This window comes from Mycteria americana, chromosome 6 (assembly GCF_035582795.1).
Source record: "Mycteria americana isolate JAX WOST 10 ecotype Jacksonville Zoo and Gardens chromosome 6, USCA_MyAme_1.0, whole genome shotgun sequence".
In the NCBI taxonomy this organism is placed as follows: Eukaryota; Metazoa; Chordata; class Aves; order Ciconiiformes; family Ciconiidae; genus Mycteria; species Mycteria americana.
Genome location: NC_134370.1, coordinates 6,092,463 through 6,115,553, shown reverse-complemented (window position 1 = coordinate 6,115,553; position 23,091 = coordinate 6,092,463). Strand labels below are relative to the sequence as shown.

Below are 23,091 nucleotides of genomic sequence, written 5' to 3'. Positions count from 1 at the left end.
CCACATTCCCCTGAATCTTCACCAACTAATGAGTTCACTCCTGGTCCAGTTACAAAAAAGAGCAGAATTATTCTGTTAGAGAATCAAATGTCACAACATTCAAATGGTGGAGGAGTCTCTTAAGCACACAACCATCTAAGATTCATCTCTTCAATGCGAGGAGAAGTATGCCAGGATATCTTTCTTTTTCAAGCAAAGTTGTCAAAAGATTATCTAATTTCAAAATACTTCTGTTGGTTATATAATCTCTGTGATGGTCGCTTTGGATTAAAACACATTTTTGGGAATTTTGCAGCCCAAGCCAAATGCTTCATGAACTACACTAGAAGTCACACGATGGTGCTTCTTGAGGGGCGCTGGTTTACTCTGCTACGTGTATGTCAGAAGCAGATATATTTAGAATACCAATAAATACAAACTTTTAAATGACAAATATTTAGCAAAGTTTGAGATTTGCTAGAACAACGCAAAATGGAGTTCATATTATGACCGTACTTCAAATCACATCTTACAGACCTTTCTGGTTTTGCAACTGATTGTTTTGGGAGACTCCGTTGCAGAGCTGAGGGTTCAGTGTAATTTCTAACCCACAAGCCAATTTATGCAGTGCCAGTTGTTTAGGACCCACAAATTAAGTTAATAACCTTACCTTTTTATTAGAAAAGCGCTGGAATATTTGAGCATATTTTTGCATGTGAGGCTAAAACCCCATGCCAGTCCTTTCAGTTTAATCCAAACATACTAAAAAGTGAGGAGACAAATTTGCCTGGCTCTATCTTATTGGCACTATCTTCGTTGTTTAAATATCTTGTATGTTCAAGGATCACAGATTTAGACATATGCATTCTGATGATTCCAAGTGTTTATAAACTTAATTAGAAACAGATACAAACTTGTAAGATGTGTCTCTTCTACAGGAGCTGCTAGAAATAATTGATATCTCTGTCTTTTTTCTTGGTTATAGAATTAAAATTTATTACCTGTAGCTCTGATAAGATAGCGGAAAGTTAGTTCTTTAGAATAATTTAGTTCATGATCTATCAGAATTTATTTGAACTGCTTCCTAACTTTCCAAATTACACAACACTGTATCTTTAAAAAATTATAAACAGCAGTTGTTTTAGAGCAGACCAGCAACGTCTCCCTCATCAGATGATTGCACAGTTCTAAACAATTTGTTTAATGTTTTCCATCTGTGGTAGTTTTGCGACTACATTTTCATCCTCTCTAGAACTTCAGTGCATTTATCCTTATAAACATTAATCTGCATCGCACTACCCTTACAAACATTAACGTATACTGTCTTTTGCATTAATCCATCTGACAAGATTCAAAGATGCAACGCGACACATATACATCACTTTGCCAGGGATCTAAACTATCAGACGTGACCAAACGGCAACCGCAGTTCACTTTATGGATACAAATATGTGATCATGGCTTTTCCGTTAAGAGAGGGAGGAGGAATAAGACCAGAATTATGCTAATACACTATGCCTTTTAAATATATCTTAAACAGCCTCTGTACTTGATGAGGGGAAAAAAGGAAAAAAAAAAAAATCAACGAAGTCCTTGCGTTCACATACACAATAAATGTAAAATATGTTTGAAATACGCCCTTTTTATTAGCAAAGAATACTAAGTTGTACATAAAGTTAACTGTTTTGAAAAACACAGCACTAGAAATCAAGGTTATTGAAATAGTTGTGACAGATTAGTTTTCTAGTGAAAACACTATGCACACAAATATATTTTTAAAATAAATACAGTTTTATATAACTGCCCAAGCCTGCAGATTTCTGGGTAAGAATTCTAAGTTTTATTTACTGGAACTAATAACCCTCAGTTTCTTGCAAGAAGCATTAAGATGCATAATCAAGTTGCTAATAAGAGGATTCAGAAGTTATTAAATACTGGGAATGTTGTTTGCCTTTTACTATTCTAACTTATTATGTGCAGCAGAACAACAATGCTACAAAGCTGTGAAAATTTGCGTTTTGTATGTAGCAAAGAAAACGGAGAAGTTTTAAAAATCTGGTAAAAACTTGCAATAAAAGTTACAAGACTATTACAGAAAAAGACTGGAAATCTTAAGTAATTTTCTTTAGTTCAGTAACTCAAAACCAATAGCAATCTGGTATCAACGCTGTTCGTAAGGTAATACATCGAATGGGGTTTTTTACAGAGTGATTCTTGTGAGCCTGCAGTGAGACCTCTCACTTCAAATTCTGACCTCTACAGAGATAGGTGTAGTGTCCCAGGACTCTGGCACCGAGCACTGGACTAACACTCCGGGAAAGGAGAGCTCAGGCACTGATTTTAGTGTTGGTTTGTTTTTCTGTTTGGTGGTTTTTTTGGGTTTTTTGTTTTTTTTTTTCAGATGGTTAAGACTTGTATGTGAACATGAGGCAATTTATAAGACTTTTTGGATTTCAACATCTGTCTTTTGTGCAGACGTAGCCTCACCAGCTCCTGGGTGGCTGCAGGCAGATCACTGAAGAGCACAGAAAAGACAAATTATCTTCTCTTGATTCCAATGCCTATCGTCATTTTGGCTCAGACCAGCTGGAAATAGTCTAAAGCCTAAATTCTTCTAAGGACCTCCACCCCTCTGCTGAGAGAAGCAAGGTCTTTATTGCTGTGGGGAGATGGCAGAGGCCAAGTCGGGTCTGCACCAAGAACAATGAGGCAGGTGGTTGCTGAACTGTCTGTTAGGCACTGGCAAATTTCAGCTGGCACATGACCTTGGCTTTGTAATCTCTTCAGGTTTTCACACCTAGTTTCTTTCTATCTAGGTTTTCAAGTTTTAATCCTACCATTACTTATTTCAACAGCTTTCTTCTGTTCTTGGCAAGCCCTTCTCCTCATCATCCTACCTATACGCACTACTGCAAAATTTACTTCCCCATCTTTCCATGCATGTCTCTACCAGCTACCCATACTCTAATCACATCAGACCGACCTCACTTCTAAAGCTTTCCACAGTCTGTTTCAACCCCATCTTCATTCCTAGCACCTACAGGCAGCAATGCAAGTTCTGCCTCGGACTGACTATGGGATCTGATATCCCAGACCAGTATATCTGTTTTTGAATGAAACTCCTTTGTGTCTCCCCATATTCTTTATTTCTCCTACGCTTCTCATGCTGCCTAAGATTTCTCCATAAACTCTAAAAAACAACTGATGTACTTCCTTACATCCCTCTTCGAAACTCTCCTTCACTGTGATGTTTACAAAAAAATTCATACACTTTAGTCAGTTTAGTCTGTTACTATTCAGTCTATTAATAGACTATAATTTAGTCTATTACTATAATTGACCAGACAAACCAGAAGAGCTTCTCTGTTTCTTTATACCACCCATTTGCATCCACCGTGGTTTGTGTTAGACTATACTTGCTGGAGCAAAGAGTGTCTCGTCTCCAAGAACACACAAAGCCAACACAGGGCGGTCTACGTATGCCTTTGTCGTGTATTTTTCAACACTGGAGAAAGTACTTGAATTTTAATTAATGTATTCCATTCGATTCCATTTTGATTCCACTCTATTATTAGATATACAGGAAGTTGAACAGCTGTGTATTAGCTTAGCCAATTTATCAACTTCAGCGAACAAATCAGTCAAGGAAAAAACAGCATTAAAGTCCTTTTTGATCTGCACTACTCAAAGCTTCTGCTCAAAGCAGCGGACACAGGAAGGTGGGAAGCAGCTTCCACCACCGCGGTTGCTGTGGGCCATGCCTGGCAATTCGGATCAAGGATAGCTTTTTCACTTGGGTGAAAGCACCCTGTTCGCCCTGGTTGGCACACATACACCCCACACGACGTGACACAGTCGGGAGACTATAAAACTATGAAGGCTTTGAAGCCGCCACTTTAGTTTGGGATTGTATCTGCCTTTATCTGAAGTTGCTTCTTAAAGGTGTTGACAGTCTAGTGGCGATGGGAAGAAAGATTTGAAGTTTCCCACTAATTTAATTACCATCCCCAAAGTAATTTTCATTAAGATTTTACTTCATGAACACATTTTTCACAGGATTCTCTCAGGAGCTGCAAACGGAAATTCTCAACAGACGTTAGAAAAAAAAAAAAAAAGACATATCAGTTGGTTAGTCTCAGAAAAATGGAAAGTGGAAGGATAAAAGTATTGCCAGGATACCAAGTAAATTATTTATAATTCTTTTCATACTGCATTTATTCCACGGGCAAAGCTGTTAGTTAAAGTACCGATGAAATAAAACCCTGAAGACCAGTTCTGAGAAGAAGTAGTTAACTAGTGTGACAGACAGACCACGGCCAGGAATATTTTAGCAGCCACTATCATGTGACTGAATTTGGCTCATCAGTTTTCATATGTTGTCAGAGTCACTGACAAGCACTTACCTGCAGAGCAATCTTTTAATGAACTTCTTTTTTCTTCAACCTAAGTCCATCTGTACTTACAGCTTCATTTCACATCGGGTTCATTCTTACAAAGTAAAGGTTAATGGCCTGTGAGATGCAGTTTAGCACTATCTCAATTTTCAGAACGCATCAGTATCCAAAGCCTCTATTACTGCCCTACCTCACTAACTGTTCATTTATTTATAAGTAAATGACTGGCCACTGTTTAATAATAAACACATCAGAATCCTAATAAACCTCTCTCATTTATAAGATGACGCCAGGTCTTCTGAATTTTTTAAATTGAACAGACAAGAAAAACGCAAAATCTGTTCCGAGGCATGAGTAATTTAGGCAAAACTGGTAATTTATAAAAGCAAGAATATTTGACAAACATGACCTTTTATCCATGAATGCTGTCTGAGCATTGCTATGGAATTTTTGTTTCTGAAGTAACTGATGTTTTTCAATACCTGTTAGGAACTGCACATAAAGAGCCTGCTAGCAGTTTATTTAAATATCAAATTTGAGAGTTTGCTGGCACAAGACCTCATCGTTGTCTCTGTATGACTGAAGTGTTTTGAGGTTAAGTAAGGTTGAATCTCATTACGCTGGCCAGAAGTAGTAAAGAGTTGGACCTATTTCAACCATCAGGCACCCACGATTTGCCATCCAAAACAATAAAAAGTTATTATCGTTCCTATGATTGCTTTTTTAAGTTATTAACTGTTAGACACTTTTTTAGACTTATCTCTGTGGTATAAAGAGTTAAGAACTCTGTTTAGTTTGTCTGTTCTCTCTTCTTCATTCTCCAACTGTTAACAAAAGTCTTAGACGTCAGAGGAGAAGGGGATGGAAAACAATACACTTTAAAACCATTTGAAAATGCTCAAGCTCGGGACAACCACATAACGCAAAACAGGCAAAAAGCCTCTGCAAATATCAATTAATATTTTCTGATACTTTAGAAAACTTTTGCTATGTTTTGTGAGCAGCTCTTTTCTTTTTCCTTTTTTTTTTTTTTCAGAAAAGAAAAAATAAATCTGATTATAGGAACGAGCTCTGCAACGTAATGTGTATGAATACTCAGAAATCCTTTTCATATTGCAGAGACTTGGAAGGTCAGAGTGCCTAGCACTCTCTCCTGCAGTAGCACTCGCTGCTGTTCTATAATGCGTTTTCATAAGCTGCAACTGGTAAATTTATTAGGTCAATTTTTAATTTTTTTTAAAGGGAGGGAAAAGAAGTTCAAAAATTGCCAAATATGATGAACAAACTAGTGTGAGGTAATGTTTCACAAATTTTCTGACATTACGGGCAACATTAAAAGATGACCATTTCCAGTGACTGTTTTATTGCCCAGGCAGCAATGCAAGTCGCCCTATTTCTCCCAGTTGTTTACTGGATCTGGTTATTGCCCTCAGTTTCTACGTCGGCAGTCCCACTCCTGATAAATCGTGACCTACTTAACTGACATAATTATGGGCACTATTATAGAAAGCTGATTCAAGAGGAATAAAGCACACCATCATTCCTATTGCTCTTTTTTAAATTCACTGTAACTTCATTAAACTCGTATTACTGACTATTGTAGAGAGAAAAGAAGTGAGGAGGAAACTGATTTTACTGTTGAGAAATAGCTTCCTTAGAGCTAGAAACTACTTAAACCTCAAATGACTATAAGCTCACAGCAGGTCCAGTGCATTTCAACGCGTAGCTATGTTTTAATTTCCTTAAACCACAGGACGTAAGTCACAGTTCCAGTAGTGTCTGGAGTGAGATATTCTGTGCTGATAATGATGCAAAGTTTTATGTCCTGCAGTTTCCAAATGCGTGGTACGCCACAGGAATTTCAAAGAATCGAGAAGATGATGCCCCTTTGCTTGTACGGGGTTAACAGCTTCAAAGGCAGTTTAGTTGTCATTTTTGTGCTTAAATGAATGCACTTACTACTTCTGAAAAACAAGAGTATCTTGAACACCACTGGCCTCCAAAACCTTTTCCCTTCTTCCTCCTACCTTTGTAATTTTTTTCCAAATTCCTGTCACCAATCTAACGGTGATTCTAGCTGATCAAGACATGATGTGCTGCCCATTTAAATCTCTTACGCATTGAGCTTTTCCCATGGCGATAGATACTCTTTCCAAAGAGCGTCCAAGCAGGCTCCCCAGTCTGTTTCCCACCGCATGGCAAGGCTACCTGCACAATGCCTAAAGAACATTCTCTGCTTACGCAGAACATAATTCTGCTACTAACATTTCTAGATATACTGATTTAAAAGCTTATTTCATCTCATTACTGTAAGTATTTTAACTAGAGTATTACCCTTTCAGAACATTTAGAATTAGGAAAGTAGTATGATCTTAGCGTTCCAGTTGAGCAACCAAGTCATAGCACAAATGGGAACATGCACAGGATGAGGAAAAGCAAGAAACTGAAGCAGCTTCTCCAGAAGTTCACAATCCTGCTTAAATGGCCATCTCTCTTCAAATTCCTTTCATTTATCCACATCCTGCCCTTCCAACAGTTAACTGGCTAGTGAATGAAAATTTTGTTAAACTACAGCCATGAAAAATAAAAAGAAAGCAGCAGCTGTGGAAGACTACTCAAACTCAGAGACAGGTAAATCCGTATTTTGATGGCTAGAAACAGACCACGGTGTTACGTACTCTTGAGCTTAATCACCAACATCTCTGAATAATGCCACAACTTTTCTCAACTGTTATTCAGTGGGGAAAGAGAAAATTTCAAGAAGATATTCTGCAATTTGCAGTTAATAAAAAAAAAGTTAAACCCGTTTTCCATTTTCTACCCAAGCATCACACCACGCATTCTCTAACCGAGCTCCCTGGGGGCCTGCAGTCGGCCCACAGCGTCAGTAGCTAAAGCAAGTACATGTATTTTTTTTCCATTTGATTGCATTGGTTTACAGTATCATTATTGTATTATGTTCTGGTCAGTAATATTTTTGACCATTTTATGCTGGCAAATCACTAAGTATCTATTTTACAGAATGTAAAAAAATCTACATCCCATCTACTTCAAACTGTTTAAGGTGTTTCTGCTGTTCATCGTAGTATTCACATTCTCTGACAGATTGTTAAACTAAATCTGCCAGTTTGTTTCTTAACAAATGCACTTGATGCCTTCAAGCTTCTCCATCCCTTTCACTTTCCTGTATTGATTCTAATTTCCTTTCCTTATACATTCATCCGACTGGAATCTAAGGGAATAAATATTTGATTGGTTTTGTTCATGCACAGAATAACAAATACAATTACTAGAAAGGCAGCAATATGTGTTAATTTTGAACTACATATAGTCTGTAAAGCAGAATGTACTTAGAATTTGTATTACTTATTTTATGTTAAAAGGTAAAACGCTCTATTTGCTAATGCTTGCTGGAGGAGTTGTGAATTTTACACTTTTTATCCTTTATAGATAAGATTTCCATAATGCTTCAGCAGCAGATGATACCAATACATTATAAAATCAAGGCAATTTACAGACCTATCATCACTTGTAAACTTACCTGCTTTTACGTCCTGGTTGAATCGACAGTATTTCGAGTGCTCGAGCAGGGGCAGACATTGCTCAATAGGCGTCCAGACGTACGTCTCTGGACACAACAAGTCAGAGGGCCTATACTGACCCTAGAAAGGAGAAAAGAAAAGAAAAAGAAAAAGAGAGTAGTCATATCAGTTGCACAAGAACACTCTGGCTACAACTTTCCAGATTTTCGTAGGAACAAGGAATAGTTTTAATCTAATCTACACCAAATGTGTCAGAAACAGCTTCACTGAAATCACAGGCTTTAGTAACTTCAGCACCATCTCAGGAATACAAACTGAACCTTGGCACTCAAAGAAAATGTAAAATTAACAAAACACATTTTTATGGTATCTAAGACGAACTAGAAAAGTTTTGGCTTTGCTTACTGCAACTCTGTATTTAAGTTATCCTCTAGAGTTCTGCCAACACTAAAAAACTCAGCACCTCCAAAAGCAGCTCGTCTCAAGCCTTGGTCATTCTAGCAAATAGTGGAGACCAAAAAAAAAAAAAATCTAACAGAAAAAACCCCACTTAACAGTAAGCAGGATGCTGTTTTTATTGCATTAGTGATGGAGCATTTTGTTCATTGCTAGTTAAATAGCAACATTTCCTTTTTAATTCATGGAGGTTTTCCTGGAATAGCTTACAGGTAATGATTAGTGAAATCCTACAATTTTTTGTTGATTTATTAAAAAGATATTCTTTGCAGACATTCCCAGAAACTAAACAGCCATAATTATTTTCCCTTCAGCTACACAGAAAATCACCACCTCAGCAATAACCACTTCCTCTAATCAGATCTTCATTTGATTTAAAATAAGATTATTCATCGGCCTATAACTTAAGTCAAAAAATCTACCTTTGAGCCGTTACTCTTTTAATCCATATCCTCACAATGTTCAGAGCCATATGGTGGCAATATGAAATTAATTTTTAAACTGAAATTAATTTTTAAACTGAAAATTCATTACACATATCAGCTTGAAAAACAGACATACAATAAATAGAATTAAAAAGTTTAAGGAACTCAATTAGCCAGGTCTTGAGGCAACAGTTAAAAGACTGGGCGTTATAAGAAATCACACTGCAGTCGATGCAATTAAGTGTTCTTCATATCAATAATATTAAAGAGGTAAGGAAGATGGTCATCTTGATACGAAGTTGATTTTTTTCCAACAGCTACTATGAAAGTGCAAAGGGGTCTTGAATGAAGCTGAGCAATGTTTGGGAAGGGACATAGATAATTACTGTGACTACAGTCTGGCGATAAAGACGTATTTTAAAAAGTCGCATTCACAAGCTCTGCTGTTCTTTGAGACGCACCCTTATGCTGCAACACCCAATTTTGGAGAATCAGACAAACCATTTTTTGAATGTTTGCAGAGATTCCCAATTCTTTTTATTCTCTTACTGTTCGACTCGTCACAATATTTATAGCAGAATTCATTTTTTTCCATTATGTATTTCCCACAAACTTTAAATTGTTGAGTAAGAAATAAAAAAATTCTCTCTCATAAAAACAAAGTCATAACTGTCCACATGAAAAAAAAAAGCTTCATGCTGAACCTTGTCAAATACCTGTTTTATCTTTCCAAAATGAGTCTGTATTACTCTGATTTTCTCATTTGAAAAACATTCAGGATTGACTTCTAACTACTGTTGTTCGGTTTTTCGTTTTTTTTTTTAGATTAAATACAAATTTCTATATTAAGTTAAAACAATATTCCTGCAATTCTGTGCAGAAGCTTAAACCTCAAGGCCTTAGAAAATCCTCTAAAGCCAGAGAATGGAAATGACATTATTAAATAAACCGCTTTGAAATGTTAGCTATCTAAACAGAAATAGTTGAAAGGTATGTGAAGGTAATGCTTAAAGAACACTTTTAGTCACCATTACTCAGATGAAACAATTTAAGGACTTAGGGAAAAAAATATGCCTTTTCAGTCAGATTTTTAAAAAAATTAGAACATAATTACTTGTTGATTTAAAGACATTTTCTCAACTGGCCCAGAAGGCAGAATAGCCAAGTAACCATCTTTCAGAGCTGTCGCTTAAGCACAGAAAGTACAAGGTGGCAGTTTAGTCTTTCCCAGTAGCATGGGAATACTCATGGTATAAGTAAAGATTGCTCAGTCACTTACAGTTTTCCTAGGAATTACTGCCCCTACATCTTGAAATATATCACATTTATGAATCCCACGCGTAAAAATCATATCACTACACAGCCCTATTCTAAATTTCCCGATTACTTCTATAATGTCATATTCTGTCATAAAATGGGATGTATAAAATTAACTGCATTGCAGCATTACGAGTTTGGTTATAAGAAGAAAGAGCTTCTTTAGTATGGAGCAAACCAGTAATGGGAAAATTTGATTATCCAATCCATCACTGTAGATTCAGTATTTATTTTGGGCATCCAAATACCGACTTAGGAGGGAAAAAGGAAGAAATCGTTCTGAGGTGACTTCCTTTAGATGTTTTCTTCCCCCAAAATTTAGAATCTTGTTAATAAACTTCTCTGAAGATATGTGAGGCTGAGGTAATGACACATCACTGACCAGTGACACACAATGTCATTAGAGGTAAAAATTAAACAAGCCATTGATGCTTTTCAATATCCTCCCGTTCTAAAAGTATTTCCAAGCATAGTAGAAGTAAGGTATTTCTCCCATAAAGGTATTTTATTTACACGGCTGGTTAAACCCACATCCCATGACTCATTCTGTGGAGGAAGTGGGAACACAGAGACATACTGAGGCGAGTTTCCCAAGGAACAGCATTGGCACTGTGTCTATATTGACAGAATTTAAAAGGGAATCCACAGAATCTGTTAAATCAAATGCAGTAGTTTCTAAGGGCTTTTGCCTTTTTTTCTGCCCCCCTCCCCTAAGCACTTACTCTCAATTTCCCTTCTTTCTTAAAAATGTTTAAAACCTCAGTATGAAAATAAACAACTATGAATCTACCTCACTTTTTTTTCCCCCTCTCCCCTTATTCCTGGACTGTGAAAAAATCTGAACCTGAGAACCCAGCCAGATTCTGCCTTAGGTACAGGAGCAACCGTACTTCAAGAAAAATGTTCAAATTTCATTATTCACTCTAAAATGATTACATCATCTAAAAACATTGCCTCTAAGCATACTATTTATATGCCGCCTTATTCTTAATATTGCTGATTTGCAGTATACACCCAACATAAATCCAAACCAGAAAGGGGATCTCCTGAAGGGAACTGCTGCAGAGCTATTTATCACAGTAGAAGAACTTCATCAGATTTGCAAAACTGTTTTTGAAAATCATTTCTCTTTGGCTTCAGATTAAATTAGCATACATTTCATAAGTAATTCTGTCTATGATAAAATTCCACAACTCAAAATACTTTGCTTTCTTTTATCTCATAATATAAAAGCTCTTGCACAGTAGCACTGTTTATGCTGTCCAGACCATCTTGGGAATACTTAACTATGAGACTTTCAACAAAAACTATCATCTTACAGACCATCCCTAAGCACTTGTCTTATGTTTCAGCTTCTTAAATCCAATACCACCTGCTGACGAAATGCACTCTGTCAATATACAACAACTGCACATATTTCTGTCTGTGCATCTACATTTTGTCGAGAAATATCCAACAAGACATAAAATGTGCTATTTTGAAATGGTGTTGGAAAGAAAAAAAATCCGTTTGCCTAAAATGTCATTATTTTTGATACTGTTTTAAAATTTTCATGGACATCCAGAAACACCCTCCTTGAGACAGACCATTAACACATTTTGAGCTGTTATAACATAACAGCCACTGCAGGTCATACCAGATGTCCATGGTATAGTCAAATAACCCATCTCTGACAGCTGTCAATAGAAAATACTCAGTGAAGACTAAAGAACAGTATAAGCATACAGTGTTACTCTGCCAATACTCTCTTAACCTCCAACAGTTTGCAATACAGATCCTCCCACAATGAGATAATTTCAGTAATAATACATTTTGCCATTCAATAATCCTAAACAACTGCTTTGATTTACTTCAATCTGCAAACTGTAGTTCTGTTTGATGACCATTCCTACCTCTGTTAGAGCAATGCAGTGAACAATCGTTGCCTTATCACTGTGCCACTCATGATTTTATAGACAAATATGGTACCTCCATCAGTCTGAAGGGACCTAAATTCTTCACTGCATCCTCTTACTTAACGTTTTCTACACCTTTAACCAAGTTTGCTTCCTCTCCTTTGAAACGGGGAAAGGGCCACAGGGGTAAAACATCCAAACCGCATTGTCCAAGGAGCAGGAGAGCTCAAGGTATAATAAAGAGAAAGAAAACCAGAAGAAAAAATTGCATCTTTATAAATATCTGACTAATCTACCAAATGGCTTGATTAAAAAGCAATACTGAAAATTAGTATAGCTAAGAAATTCCTGAGTACGTGGTTTCTTCTACCAAGTCAACTCATTGCAATATAAATGTGACTGTTTGTTTAATAAAAAATACCTCCAAGATGTTTTATTTTCACTAATGTTTGGGGCATTTCTCCTCCTATATAATATAAAAGAAAGAGCTTTTAAGGTGCTTTCCCTTATACTACTAGACATGCTGCATTTTAATTGAAAACCTCTGGAAATAAATTTTACAGTGAGGCTGCCATGCCTAAATTAATACTTCACACCATGATATTTTTCGTTTTACAGTTTCCAAATCAGAATCAACCAGAACTTCTATGAACTTTTGTTCCACAGGAAGGGCAAAGGTTTTAATGAGACTTTAGTCTGGAGATTACTTTTTAAATATTTCATAGAATCTGGGGGATTTGGTAAGCACTTGAGATGAAAAACACCAGCAGAGTTTGTTTTTGTAGTCTAAGTAAAATTTAAAATGTTAAACTACCAAGAAAGAGAATAGTCTCAAAAACGAAGAAGGTCAAGCACCAGTAGCACTGAAAAAACAAAATAGGAAGGTTAAACACACATTTAATTCTTTTATCAGGTACAGTTTACATCTGTATTCTATTTTTTCACAATAAACCCATTGATCTTTTATTAAAAGTGAATTAAGACTGCCTTCATCTCCATTTCCAGCCAGATGCTTAAAAAGAAGCTCTCAGACTACGTAAACAAAGTAACCCTAAATTATCAACAGCAATCCATTAGAGCGAGGCAGCACCGCCCGAGAAAGAGCACGCCAGACTACGGGTTTATTAAATTCAGTCTTTTCACTGAAAGACAACCCCGCCGGAATCCCATCAGCAAAGTACTACAGCAGACCCTTGCTCCCTGATTTCATTACATAAACAGAAATAGACTTTATCGATCCCCAGGAGAGTCCTTTGCGAGTAACTCTAACTGCTGTGTTTTCACAGACGGAGGCTGGACCGTGCCACGCTGCGCCCGCGCGGCGAGCCAGCGCCAGCGGGGACAGAGCGCTACACGTCTGAATCCCTTTGAGCTTCCAACTGTCCGCAGTCGCTCATATGGGATCCATCTGTGGAAGGCCTGAAAAACTTAAGAAAAACGGCAAAAAAACCCCTCCCCAAAACAACCTACACAAGTTCACTCCCACCTCATAGTCACTTTTTTTTTTTTTTTTTAATCTTTTTAAACAAACAAAAACCCCCTAAGATTAATAGATATGGAATAAAGTTTCATGTATCAATGGGAGATGGCTGGAGACTTCAGATTTATCATCAAAAAGTATTCAGCATACAAGAAAGTATATACCAAAGAGGAGTTACATCAGCCACCGTATCCTTTGTGGGTAACTCACTGAGTAAGTACCAACAGGTTGGATTTAACCACGGGGTCCACAGTCGCATGTGCAAACAGCCTGCCTGATACTCCAGGGCCAGTATCAAACAAGCTGATTTTATCCAAACGGCAAACTTTGAATTAATTACACAATCAACATTTTTAGGACCCCAGAGCTGCATTCTTGAGAGCTTAGCCACCTTTCTGTTTTATTAAAGAACAATGCATTGTAATCCTTAATCCTTAAAAGATGTTATGAATAATAACCAAAATTCATTTTCTAGCTCATAAAACTCAAACTCCTTTTGAGAAGTATATAAAGTGCAAGGGAAATATTCCTTCCTCTTCAAAAAGCTGTGCTGATTCTCATTCTTTTAGTTACATTATCAGAGGTACAAAACTTGTGTATTGGGAATTTTACAGGCCAGCCAGGGAACTGGAATGCACTTCCCAATGCATCTCAAATATAGAAATGCAGAGCAAATGCTCACCTTCTCTTATACTGTTTGATATCCGCTAAGTGAAATGCAAATATTTCACGTTGTATTTCGAATAAAGTGTACCAACACTTATTTAGATCCGTTAATTTGTTATGACATTACTTTTTTGCTATTTTGCTTTTAAATGTGCCCCAACAATCTTTAAACTGACTGACCAAAGCAATGGAATAATTTGCCAACTTTCACCTCTTTTCTGTTTATTTCCCAATTCAATGTAAAGTATTACAGAAATAACTAATGATGAACTGTTTCCAAGGTCAAAATAGTTATGGTACTTGTTTCCTACATGTCTTACAACTAGTAGGAAACAAATAGTTTCCTACAAATATTGACTGCATATTCATACTTCGCTGTTCTTCATTCAATATAAACAATTTTTAGAAGGTTCAGAAGGTTTTCATAGTGTTCCTCAGGTAAATAAAATATCTCGGGTAAGTGTAAATCAGATTAAGGTAATGAGTAAAAGACAAAAAGGAAGACAGCCAAGATTCCTGCTCAATATCCTACAATTATCATGCCATTGTTTGGCCATTAATTGTGTACATGCTCTTAACCCACCACAAAAATTGAATTAAATTAAATTAATCTTAAATTTCACTCTGATTTAAGGTAAGTCTCAGCACTTTATTTGCCTACGGTGGTCTGCACAGAAGCACTTACAAGGAAATACTTCCCCCACTCCCTTGAAATACTTTCAGAAAGTATTATCATTTGTTTTCCCAACGCATGCTATTCCTAGGAATCTCCTGAGTGTTTGGATTCTGCTATCTTGATAACTGAGTATACACTCTAAATAGCTGCTTTCACCTTATCCTCTTTCATAAAAATCATCTGAAATATTTAACACTTTCTAGCCTGTTTTTGGTACTGGAAAATGGCCAATAGGTGTCTGAAAAGGCTTATGGACTGCTAGAGAAAAAATTGCTTTCCATCAAGGAAAAAGGGGAAAATTTGGGACAGGGTTTTTTTTTCCTTTCCCCTTTAGTCTCTAACTCTGTCCAGCTCTTCTTCCTCCTTTTATACGCCAATATTATCTTCCCCTCCACTCACTGAGTAGAACACGCTAAGGGAGGCTGGGGATGTTTGTGCCACAAGGTCCAAGCTATGAACTGCTGCACATTAATACACAAACGTGCCGCCAGCAACATCCAAGAAGCCAACAGAGTGCTGCTTTAGATAACGTATATCCATGACCACACTCAAACAAGATCCCATTATCCTCTCTAACACCACCGTATTAATCAATGAGATAATTCTGGTTTCAAGTTTAAGAGTTAACAGTAATTAGTATGCTCAAGAGACTTTCGCTTCACTGTCACGGAGGGCTGCAGCAGAAGTGATGTGGGCATGGCGGGCGTTTATCACCTCTGTTTTATCAGCTTGGGATGCAACTGTCCAGAGCTAAAGATAACGCACAGCTCTGGGCATACTCTGTCAACCACTTTCAGGCATTGCTCTCTCCTCCAAGACTTCTTGCCAAGAGTTTGTTCTCTTTCATTTATGCAACCCAGTAAGTGAGGGTCTTCCATTGCTTGTTTCAAGCAACTAAAGCCACTCTATCTGAAGTCACCATATTAAAGCCACTGTATCTGAAATAAAGCTAGTGATTAGGCTTGCGAAAAGAGGAAAAAAATCTGTGTGTTCAGGAATTCCATCATAAAACCCACAGTTTTAACATCTCCTTGATGACTAGACAGACAAATACATATTTAAATGAATACTTATTAAAAGATAATTTAAAGGTAACTTTTGCAGGGGGGCGGTTGCCAGTCTTTTATGTTCCTATTCTTTGCATTTTGTGATTTACTCAAGGCAATGAGTGTCTAGCGTACAGTAACATTTCTGAACTTGGACACAAGCCATTAAACATCTGTGCCTATTCCCACCCCATACCTGTTCTCACTCTTTTTTTTTTTCCTGGCCAGGAAAGACAGATGGATAGATACATACACACAAACGAGCTCTACATTTACTGTTCTTGGATTTCAGTAAGCTTAAACTAACCAGTGAATACTACTAGGCTGAATTTGCCATGTATCTGGTGTTTCACACTGTAGAGACAACAGTACAAAACATTACAAAATGGTCCCTTCAAGACCAATAAGGAGCATTATTTACCCTACAAGAGCTATTGGACCCTGGTTCCAGACTTCTGATGACAGAAATAGCAAGTTTATGGATTCTGAACTGCCCTAAGTTGGCTGACTGTTTATCCAAAGCTGAAATAATAATATCCAAATGACAGACAAGTATGAAGACAACTTCTGAAACTGAGAGACAAAGAGAAATATTACAAGTATGTAGCTACTCAAAAAAGCTTACATAAAATTAGGGTCATTTTTTAAGCATGTTTTCTAAGTCCTTTTACATCATCAAATTATTGATGCATCTATTTTGCCTTTTTGTATTCCCCAAGGTTCCTTTTTTATTATTATTTCTTTTTTGCTTATATCTGCAAATCTGCGCTGTACCCAATGGCATATTATTAAAATAGACTACTGAAACTAAGTTTAGCTTTCAGTGTTGCTATATAAACTTTGTGTTTGGCATACAAAAATAAGAGGTGCTGATACGGGATGGTACTTACAAGAAAACCATACCGTACATTCCTGGCTGGAATTCCAGAGATTGCCACCAAGAATATTAAAACATTGCATAACTTCAAATATTGCCATTTTATCTCTCTCATTTACTAATATTTAGTATCAGTGATAATAAACTGGCAGAATAGCGACATCAACACAAGACTGAAATTCTGAAGAATGTTTCTAATTCAAGGTGTATTTAGAGGGTGAGATCCCCTATGAAATTAAAACAGCCACATGTTCAAAAATTTTATAGGCAAAAACATGATTTTGTGATTTTAAAGAAAATATATAAAACCAGTTAACATTTACTGGAAATTGCCATTAAACATCCAGTTGGGCACAAGCTAATTAAAGATGGTACCACACGGACATACTTCTGAAGCTGGAAGCTAGTATCCATCTTGCTCATAGAGAAGCTACACAAGAATCCTTAAAGAAGTAGCGCAGTTTGAGAAACCTTGAGTGAAGAACAATTAAGAAAGAAGAGTTAAGCTCATACATTTGATGAATATTAGCTTCCCTGAATTTTAGCCAACTTTTTTTAAGAACTTAAAAAATATCAAGTATATTACAGGAAAAAATGTAGCATGCGTTGCCTTTTTACTTCAAAAAACAAAGGTCTTGGGGAATAAAAATCGTATGATAACTGAAATGGAACTTGTTTACTTTAAATCTGCAGCAGATATTCTTAAGGAGACCCTAGAATTAAACTTGGAAAGAGAGATTGAAAAATAACTATGACAAAAAGATAAAACCCAAGTAGGGGCCTCAAGAGGAATGCTTCATTAGAGACACACCAACTATGTTGACTTAGGTCTATCTCAAAAGGAGTTTATTTTGGCAGCTGTGAGTAGGGGGGGGAAAAAAAAAAAAGCAAAAGAAAAAGAAGTGTCTTTCAATCATGTGGATCCCATATCTTTATGGCAGCTTGAAGAGCTGCCATAAACTGACAATATTTTTTGAGTTCATTAAATTAAATGTAAGAAATTAAGTATTAAAGTTTATTTTCTTAGATTTAACATAAAGTGAAATAATCACAGGAAAAATACGCACAACCTAATATATCATACTCATGCTTTACACTTACATACACGAAATTGTCATATTGATATCAAATAGCTTTAAACATTCATTAATACCTCACTAGCTGGAGTCATATCTAAAAGAACAGCATTCATCTAAGCAGCTTACAGACATACTCCACAGGAAAGCTAAATTAATGCCCTGTCAAAGAGGCTTCTACTATCTAGTTATCAAAGTAAAAACACTACAGACCATGTTTCTTTAATAGAAAAAAAAAAAAAACCAAACACAAAATTAAATTGATAGAATTTAAATGACAGTGAGCATGTTTTAAAATATTTTTCTGTACAACTGCACAGGGAACCAGAAAATTAACATTCACCAGAACTAAACGACCAGCACAACAGAAATGGATGTGAGGGCAGTGTGCGTAATTTTTTTTTTTTTTTTTTAAAAACATTGACCATGATTATGATGTACCAAAAAGTAAAACAATGCAAATTAACTTTTTAATCCTTTGTGATGATTAAAAGCAAACAGGGACTAAACCTGCTACCCTTACTCATATGACTCACTTAAATCTGTTTTTTCCCATCTTTTAAACCAATAAAGACCCTGAATAATTCTAAAGGACGACACAAGAGGACAAGCAGGTATATTCTACAGCAAGATACAGTATTTACTTTTCAAGTATCTATGAAGTCTCCAGTCTACTCTTTTTATACATGCATTGCACATGCATTGCTCTTGCAACTTAACCCAACCGTAGCATCTCGGCTTCTGGATAAAACTGTTGACTACAGTGCACTGACAGGCGCACAGAAACCTGCGTTTCTTCCTGTCCATGAATTTCTCTGTATTTTTAACCCTTTTGACCATTCTTTGCCTGTATGTCTATCTTCAAATCAAACTCCCCATTACAGCTGCTGTGTTCTGTGGTTACCTCCAAGACCTTGTCCCGTTTTCCCCAGCAAGCGCCAGTGCTCATCCATGTCCAAGCCTTCCCCGTCTTTCCTAGCGTCTCTCCAACAACTCTCCTCAAAGAGTTTTCCCTAGAGCCCCAAACCTTCTCTTCTCCCAGCTCCAAAACTCAACCCTTCATCCCACTCAACCACCCCAGGGCCCCAGGCCGCTCAGAGCACAGGCTAGCACAGGGCTACTCCGTGCCCCTTCTTCTGCTCAGCCTTACAGGTCAGATCTATCTCTGCATTACCACCTATACCCATCACACCACCGCCGGGAATACTACCTCTGTACTACACTTTCCCAAGGTCTTGCTTCTGCCGCTAACGGGGTTTCCAAAAAACTCAGCCAGAAACACACAGAACTTGCCAAAAATCTATCCAGACAAGACTCCGAGGGCAAGAAAATAAGACCTACCCAGGAAAGTCTGGGCTGATGGTAGCCTTATACTGAATAAATAATTTCATACTTCACCTTCACGCCCAGCTATTGACTCAGTCTGTGGAATATTTGAAGACATAATAAATACCAGACTAAGTGACAGCTTTTCAAATTGTGAAACACTGATGTTCACGAGTTGAAATATACTCCTAGTTAAGAACACGGATGAGAGGTGTCGGCTTTAGATTACAATATGTTGTGTGGGATTTTCAAAAGCATTTATAGTGTTTATGCTATCAAACCATGCTGAAAAACAATGTCACTTTAAAAATTGCCACGCCAGCTTTTTTCATTTCTATTTGCTTTCATGCATCTAAGAACAAGAAATAATATTCTGAATCGATAATTCAGAACAGTACAAGATTCTTAACTTTAAGGCTTTCTATCAATATATGGTACACTTGATACGTTTTTTCAAGTCCAACAATCAAAAACCTAGTAAAAGCCAAATAATTTACCTGTAGTCATTCAACACTGAAATATACACAACCCAGTACTGAAGAAACAACTTCAACAACAGTGGTACCTATATGCAAAAAGGCGTTAACAGTAATTTTCGGATACTAGAAAAGAGTAAAGTGTAGGACAAAGTGGAGAAAACAGCTCAGGAAAGCTTATTAGTAAAAACTTAATTTCTGTGGGATCTTGACTAAATAATATTGTGAAATTCAAGTTAACACATCCTTAACACACACGAAAAGATGTTATTCGGACTAAAAATCTGAAGGAGAAAATAAGGCAATGATAAATCTCAGTGTTTAAGTGTCTGCAATTTATATTATCAGGATAGGGTCCACACCTCTGCCAAAAAATCTAAACCTACTTTTCTGCCCTGTATCTGCAGATTAAAAAATGAATAAATAAACAAAAAGGTTTGCTTTACCACAGTGTTCCAAGCATGTGTTAGAACTTAAACCTGAACAGCAAGTAAAGCGACAGCTATCTGTACAAAGTATCCACAAGTATCTGTACAAAAATTCTGGACCATCAAAAGCAGTGCACTTTAAAAGAACTTTCTTCTATCGTCCCTAAAAATGTTTATTTTCATAGTAAATTTTCATTCATGAAACAAGCATTCTAATTTTAGGTCACTTTTGTTTGTCAAGTGTTTATTAAACAAGCTTGCTTTGTTTGCTGGGAGAGGAGAATTTCTAAACGGAGCCTCTCCGTGCTCTCCGAGGAGTCCGTTCGCAGCAGGAGAGCATCCTACCTCCCCTTGGGACCATCTCAGCACGTGGAGCTCCCAAACCACGCGTCTGAACTGAAGCCGTTATTGACCTCACTGCAACGGGCTCAAAATGAGACAAAAATCTGTATTGCGCAAAAGTGTTCTGTCACCATAGCAGAGATGGTATGCGGTCTCCAAAACTGGAAACGAGTGAAGTAAAGCAGCCAGGCATCACACCTCCCCTACGGCGCACGCAAACACCTACTGTAAAGAGCCAAAAACCCCAACGCTGCAGAAAGCAGAACCTGAACTGCCACCACAGCCCGTACCAGCTTCCATTCATCTTCTCAGCCTTAAGACTTGACACTGAAAAACAGGCTGTAGCTATATTAGTTGCCAGAAGAAATACTAAACTGGGAGAGCCCCAGAGTTTCTGGGCTTCAATGCATTTGAGTCCCTCTGGGACCATGCTCAATGTTAGAAAGTGGGGAAAGAATCCAAATAGGAACACTAAACAAATGTAGGAATAAGACATAGAAAATATGGCTAGATACAGAGATGTATTGAAGTTTTGTTAAGCTATTTTGCAGGGAATAACTCCTCCCTGAGGACATAATATAGTAAAAATAATTGTATCCTTTCAATATGTTCTTTTTGACATTTACTTGTTTTCAAACTCCTCCTTATGTTAAGGAATTCTGTCTCCTTAATTATAAACAAAATACTAAACTTATAATACTGGAATTCTTGTCAAGAAAGTCCATTTTTATTATACAAAACTGAACAAGAGGAAATTATAGTAGCAAATTCTGTAGCGGTAATTCTGCATGCAGCTTTTGCATCGATTAGCAATGTTAATACACACGTGCGTGCTTGTGGCTCTGCAAAACTGCCTAACGCTATTCTCAAGTTGGTTAGAACAGATTCACTATTATGCTTTCATCTGAATTACTACCATTAAAAGGTACACAAATGCCTACTTGCATGTTTAGGGAAACATACTGTTTAACATTATGTATCCCCCAAGTCTTAGAGCTGAAACATCAACACTTCAGTTTTCTCTTAATGCCAGGTGTTTGGAAACTGTTTTCTTTATAATCACCTTCACAGAAGAAAACAAGTTTGAAGGCAAATGGGCTAGAATCAGTAACTATACTATATGCTATGTTAAGTCCTGATCATACCAAAACCTGGTAATTCAAGGGTATATTAAACATACATCCAAATATAGGATTAGGGGAGTATTACAATTTGAACTGCATATGAAAAATCAAGCACTTTATTGACATTCTAACAGTTTATAATCCTTACTTTTCAGAGTTAAAATAATTAAAAATTGCCCAGCCAATCACCCTTTTTTTAATTTTAAAATCAATAAAGCTCGACGCTGTATTCATGTGCATGCATATCTTGAAACATGAAGGCAGTTTCACGCACTTCCATGCATTTTTAACACATCCCTAAAACAGAGAGCAAAGTGTAATAAATACTTGTATGCTTAGCATCATGTGCCAATAAATATTGACATAATAGTTTAATCCAGATCTACACATCTAAAGGACAGTGGCCAAAACCGTTTCTACGCTTTTCTGCCTCCTGTTCAGCCTTGGCAGCGTGCGATGCTGTCTCAATGTACAGCAGCGTGCAGCGGGCGCTGGGAGGCTGCTGCGCTGAGGAGGCTTGGCAGAAGCGTGGCACATTCCAGCTCCACCACCACCCCCTGCAGAAGGGCTCCAGCTGCCCCTTTAGGGAAGTTTTCTGTTGGCGTTGCACAGTCCAAGCAACCTAACGCAGCCAGGAACCAAAGATTTGGCCGAAAACCCAGAAAGAGTTCATAAATCTCAGGGAAGGAACAATATCTGCAGTTTTAACAGACTCTCAGGAGAAGGTTCACGCTCATTCTTGTTTGTTGTTGCTCTAAAGACATGCAACCATGAGAGGCAAGGGGATTAAAGAAAGCCCATCTTATGCACAATTTAGCTTGTAGAATACTAGAGGTTTTAGATACTTTTGTGGCAGTTTGCAACTTTTCCAACTTAATGGGTACTGGCTTGAAGAATATTAGCATCTTTTTTCTTGGATCATCACACTAACTTCTTCCCATATCACTAGTAAAGGAGGTAAACGTACTATCATTTAAAACTCCATCAGAAGGTGGGGCTGTTAGTACAGGCATTTGAGGACTAACAATTCAGTCATCAACGTGATCAAGAAGACATTTAACGTACAGAGTTTCTTTACCATCCCCCACTAATAGAGAATCATTTAAACCATCAGCAGCAACAAACAGCAAAACAGATACAGTTCTGAGAAAGAAACCAATTTACCTTCTAAAAGTTTCAGTCAGGGCTTACAAATTGAGCTCTATTAGAAGCGCACAACGATTTATGGGAAACACATAAAACACCATCTTGCAAAAATTCAGGCCGCACAGGTGCTGTCCTTCGGATCCTTTCGTAATGCCACACCTAATTTAGCAGGAATTGTGGTGGAGCAGCCCCAAAGCTTCTCCCTGTGGAGACCTTCCCACCTGATCTCCCTGCACAGCATGCGCAGCTTGCCCAAACTGAGAAGCAGGGGCAGAACTTGGGACTGGCTCTCTGGCTCTCAGCCGGCACTATGGCTTTTTACTCAGTGTCCTTCACTGCCACTGTAAGATATAAATGGAGGATGCAAAGAGTAGCAAGCCCCCCCAAAATATAGTGTAATATCTCTCTGCTTTCCTCTCC

The 23,091-nt window shown here is 37.3% G+C and overlaps 1 protein-coding gene across 6 annotated transcripts in view; it reads right to left on the bottom strand.

Moving 5' to 3' along the window:
* ATE1 (arginyltransferase 1) overlaps positions 1-23,091 on the bottom strand; it is an 87,382-nt gene that overhangs the window by 14,569 nt on the left and 49,722 nt on the right. For all 6 annotated transcript variants that reach the window (XM_075504414.1, XM_075504417.1, XM_075504415.1 and 3 more), the window contains one exon: positions 7,915-8,035. In XM_075504414.1, coding sequence (XP_075360529.1) covers positions 7,915-8,035 — 121 coding nt within the window. The remainder of the gene's footprint in view (positions 1-7,914; positions 8,036-23,091) is intronic.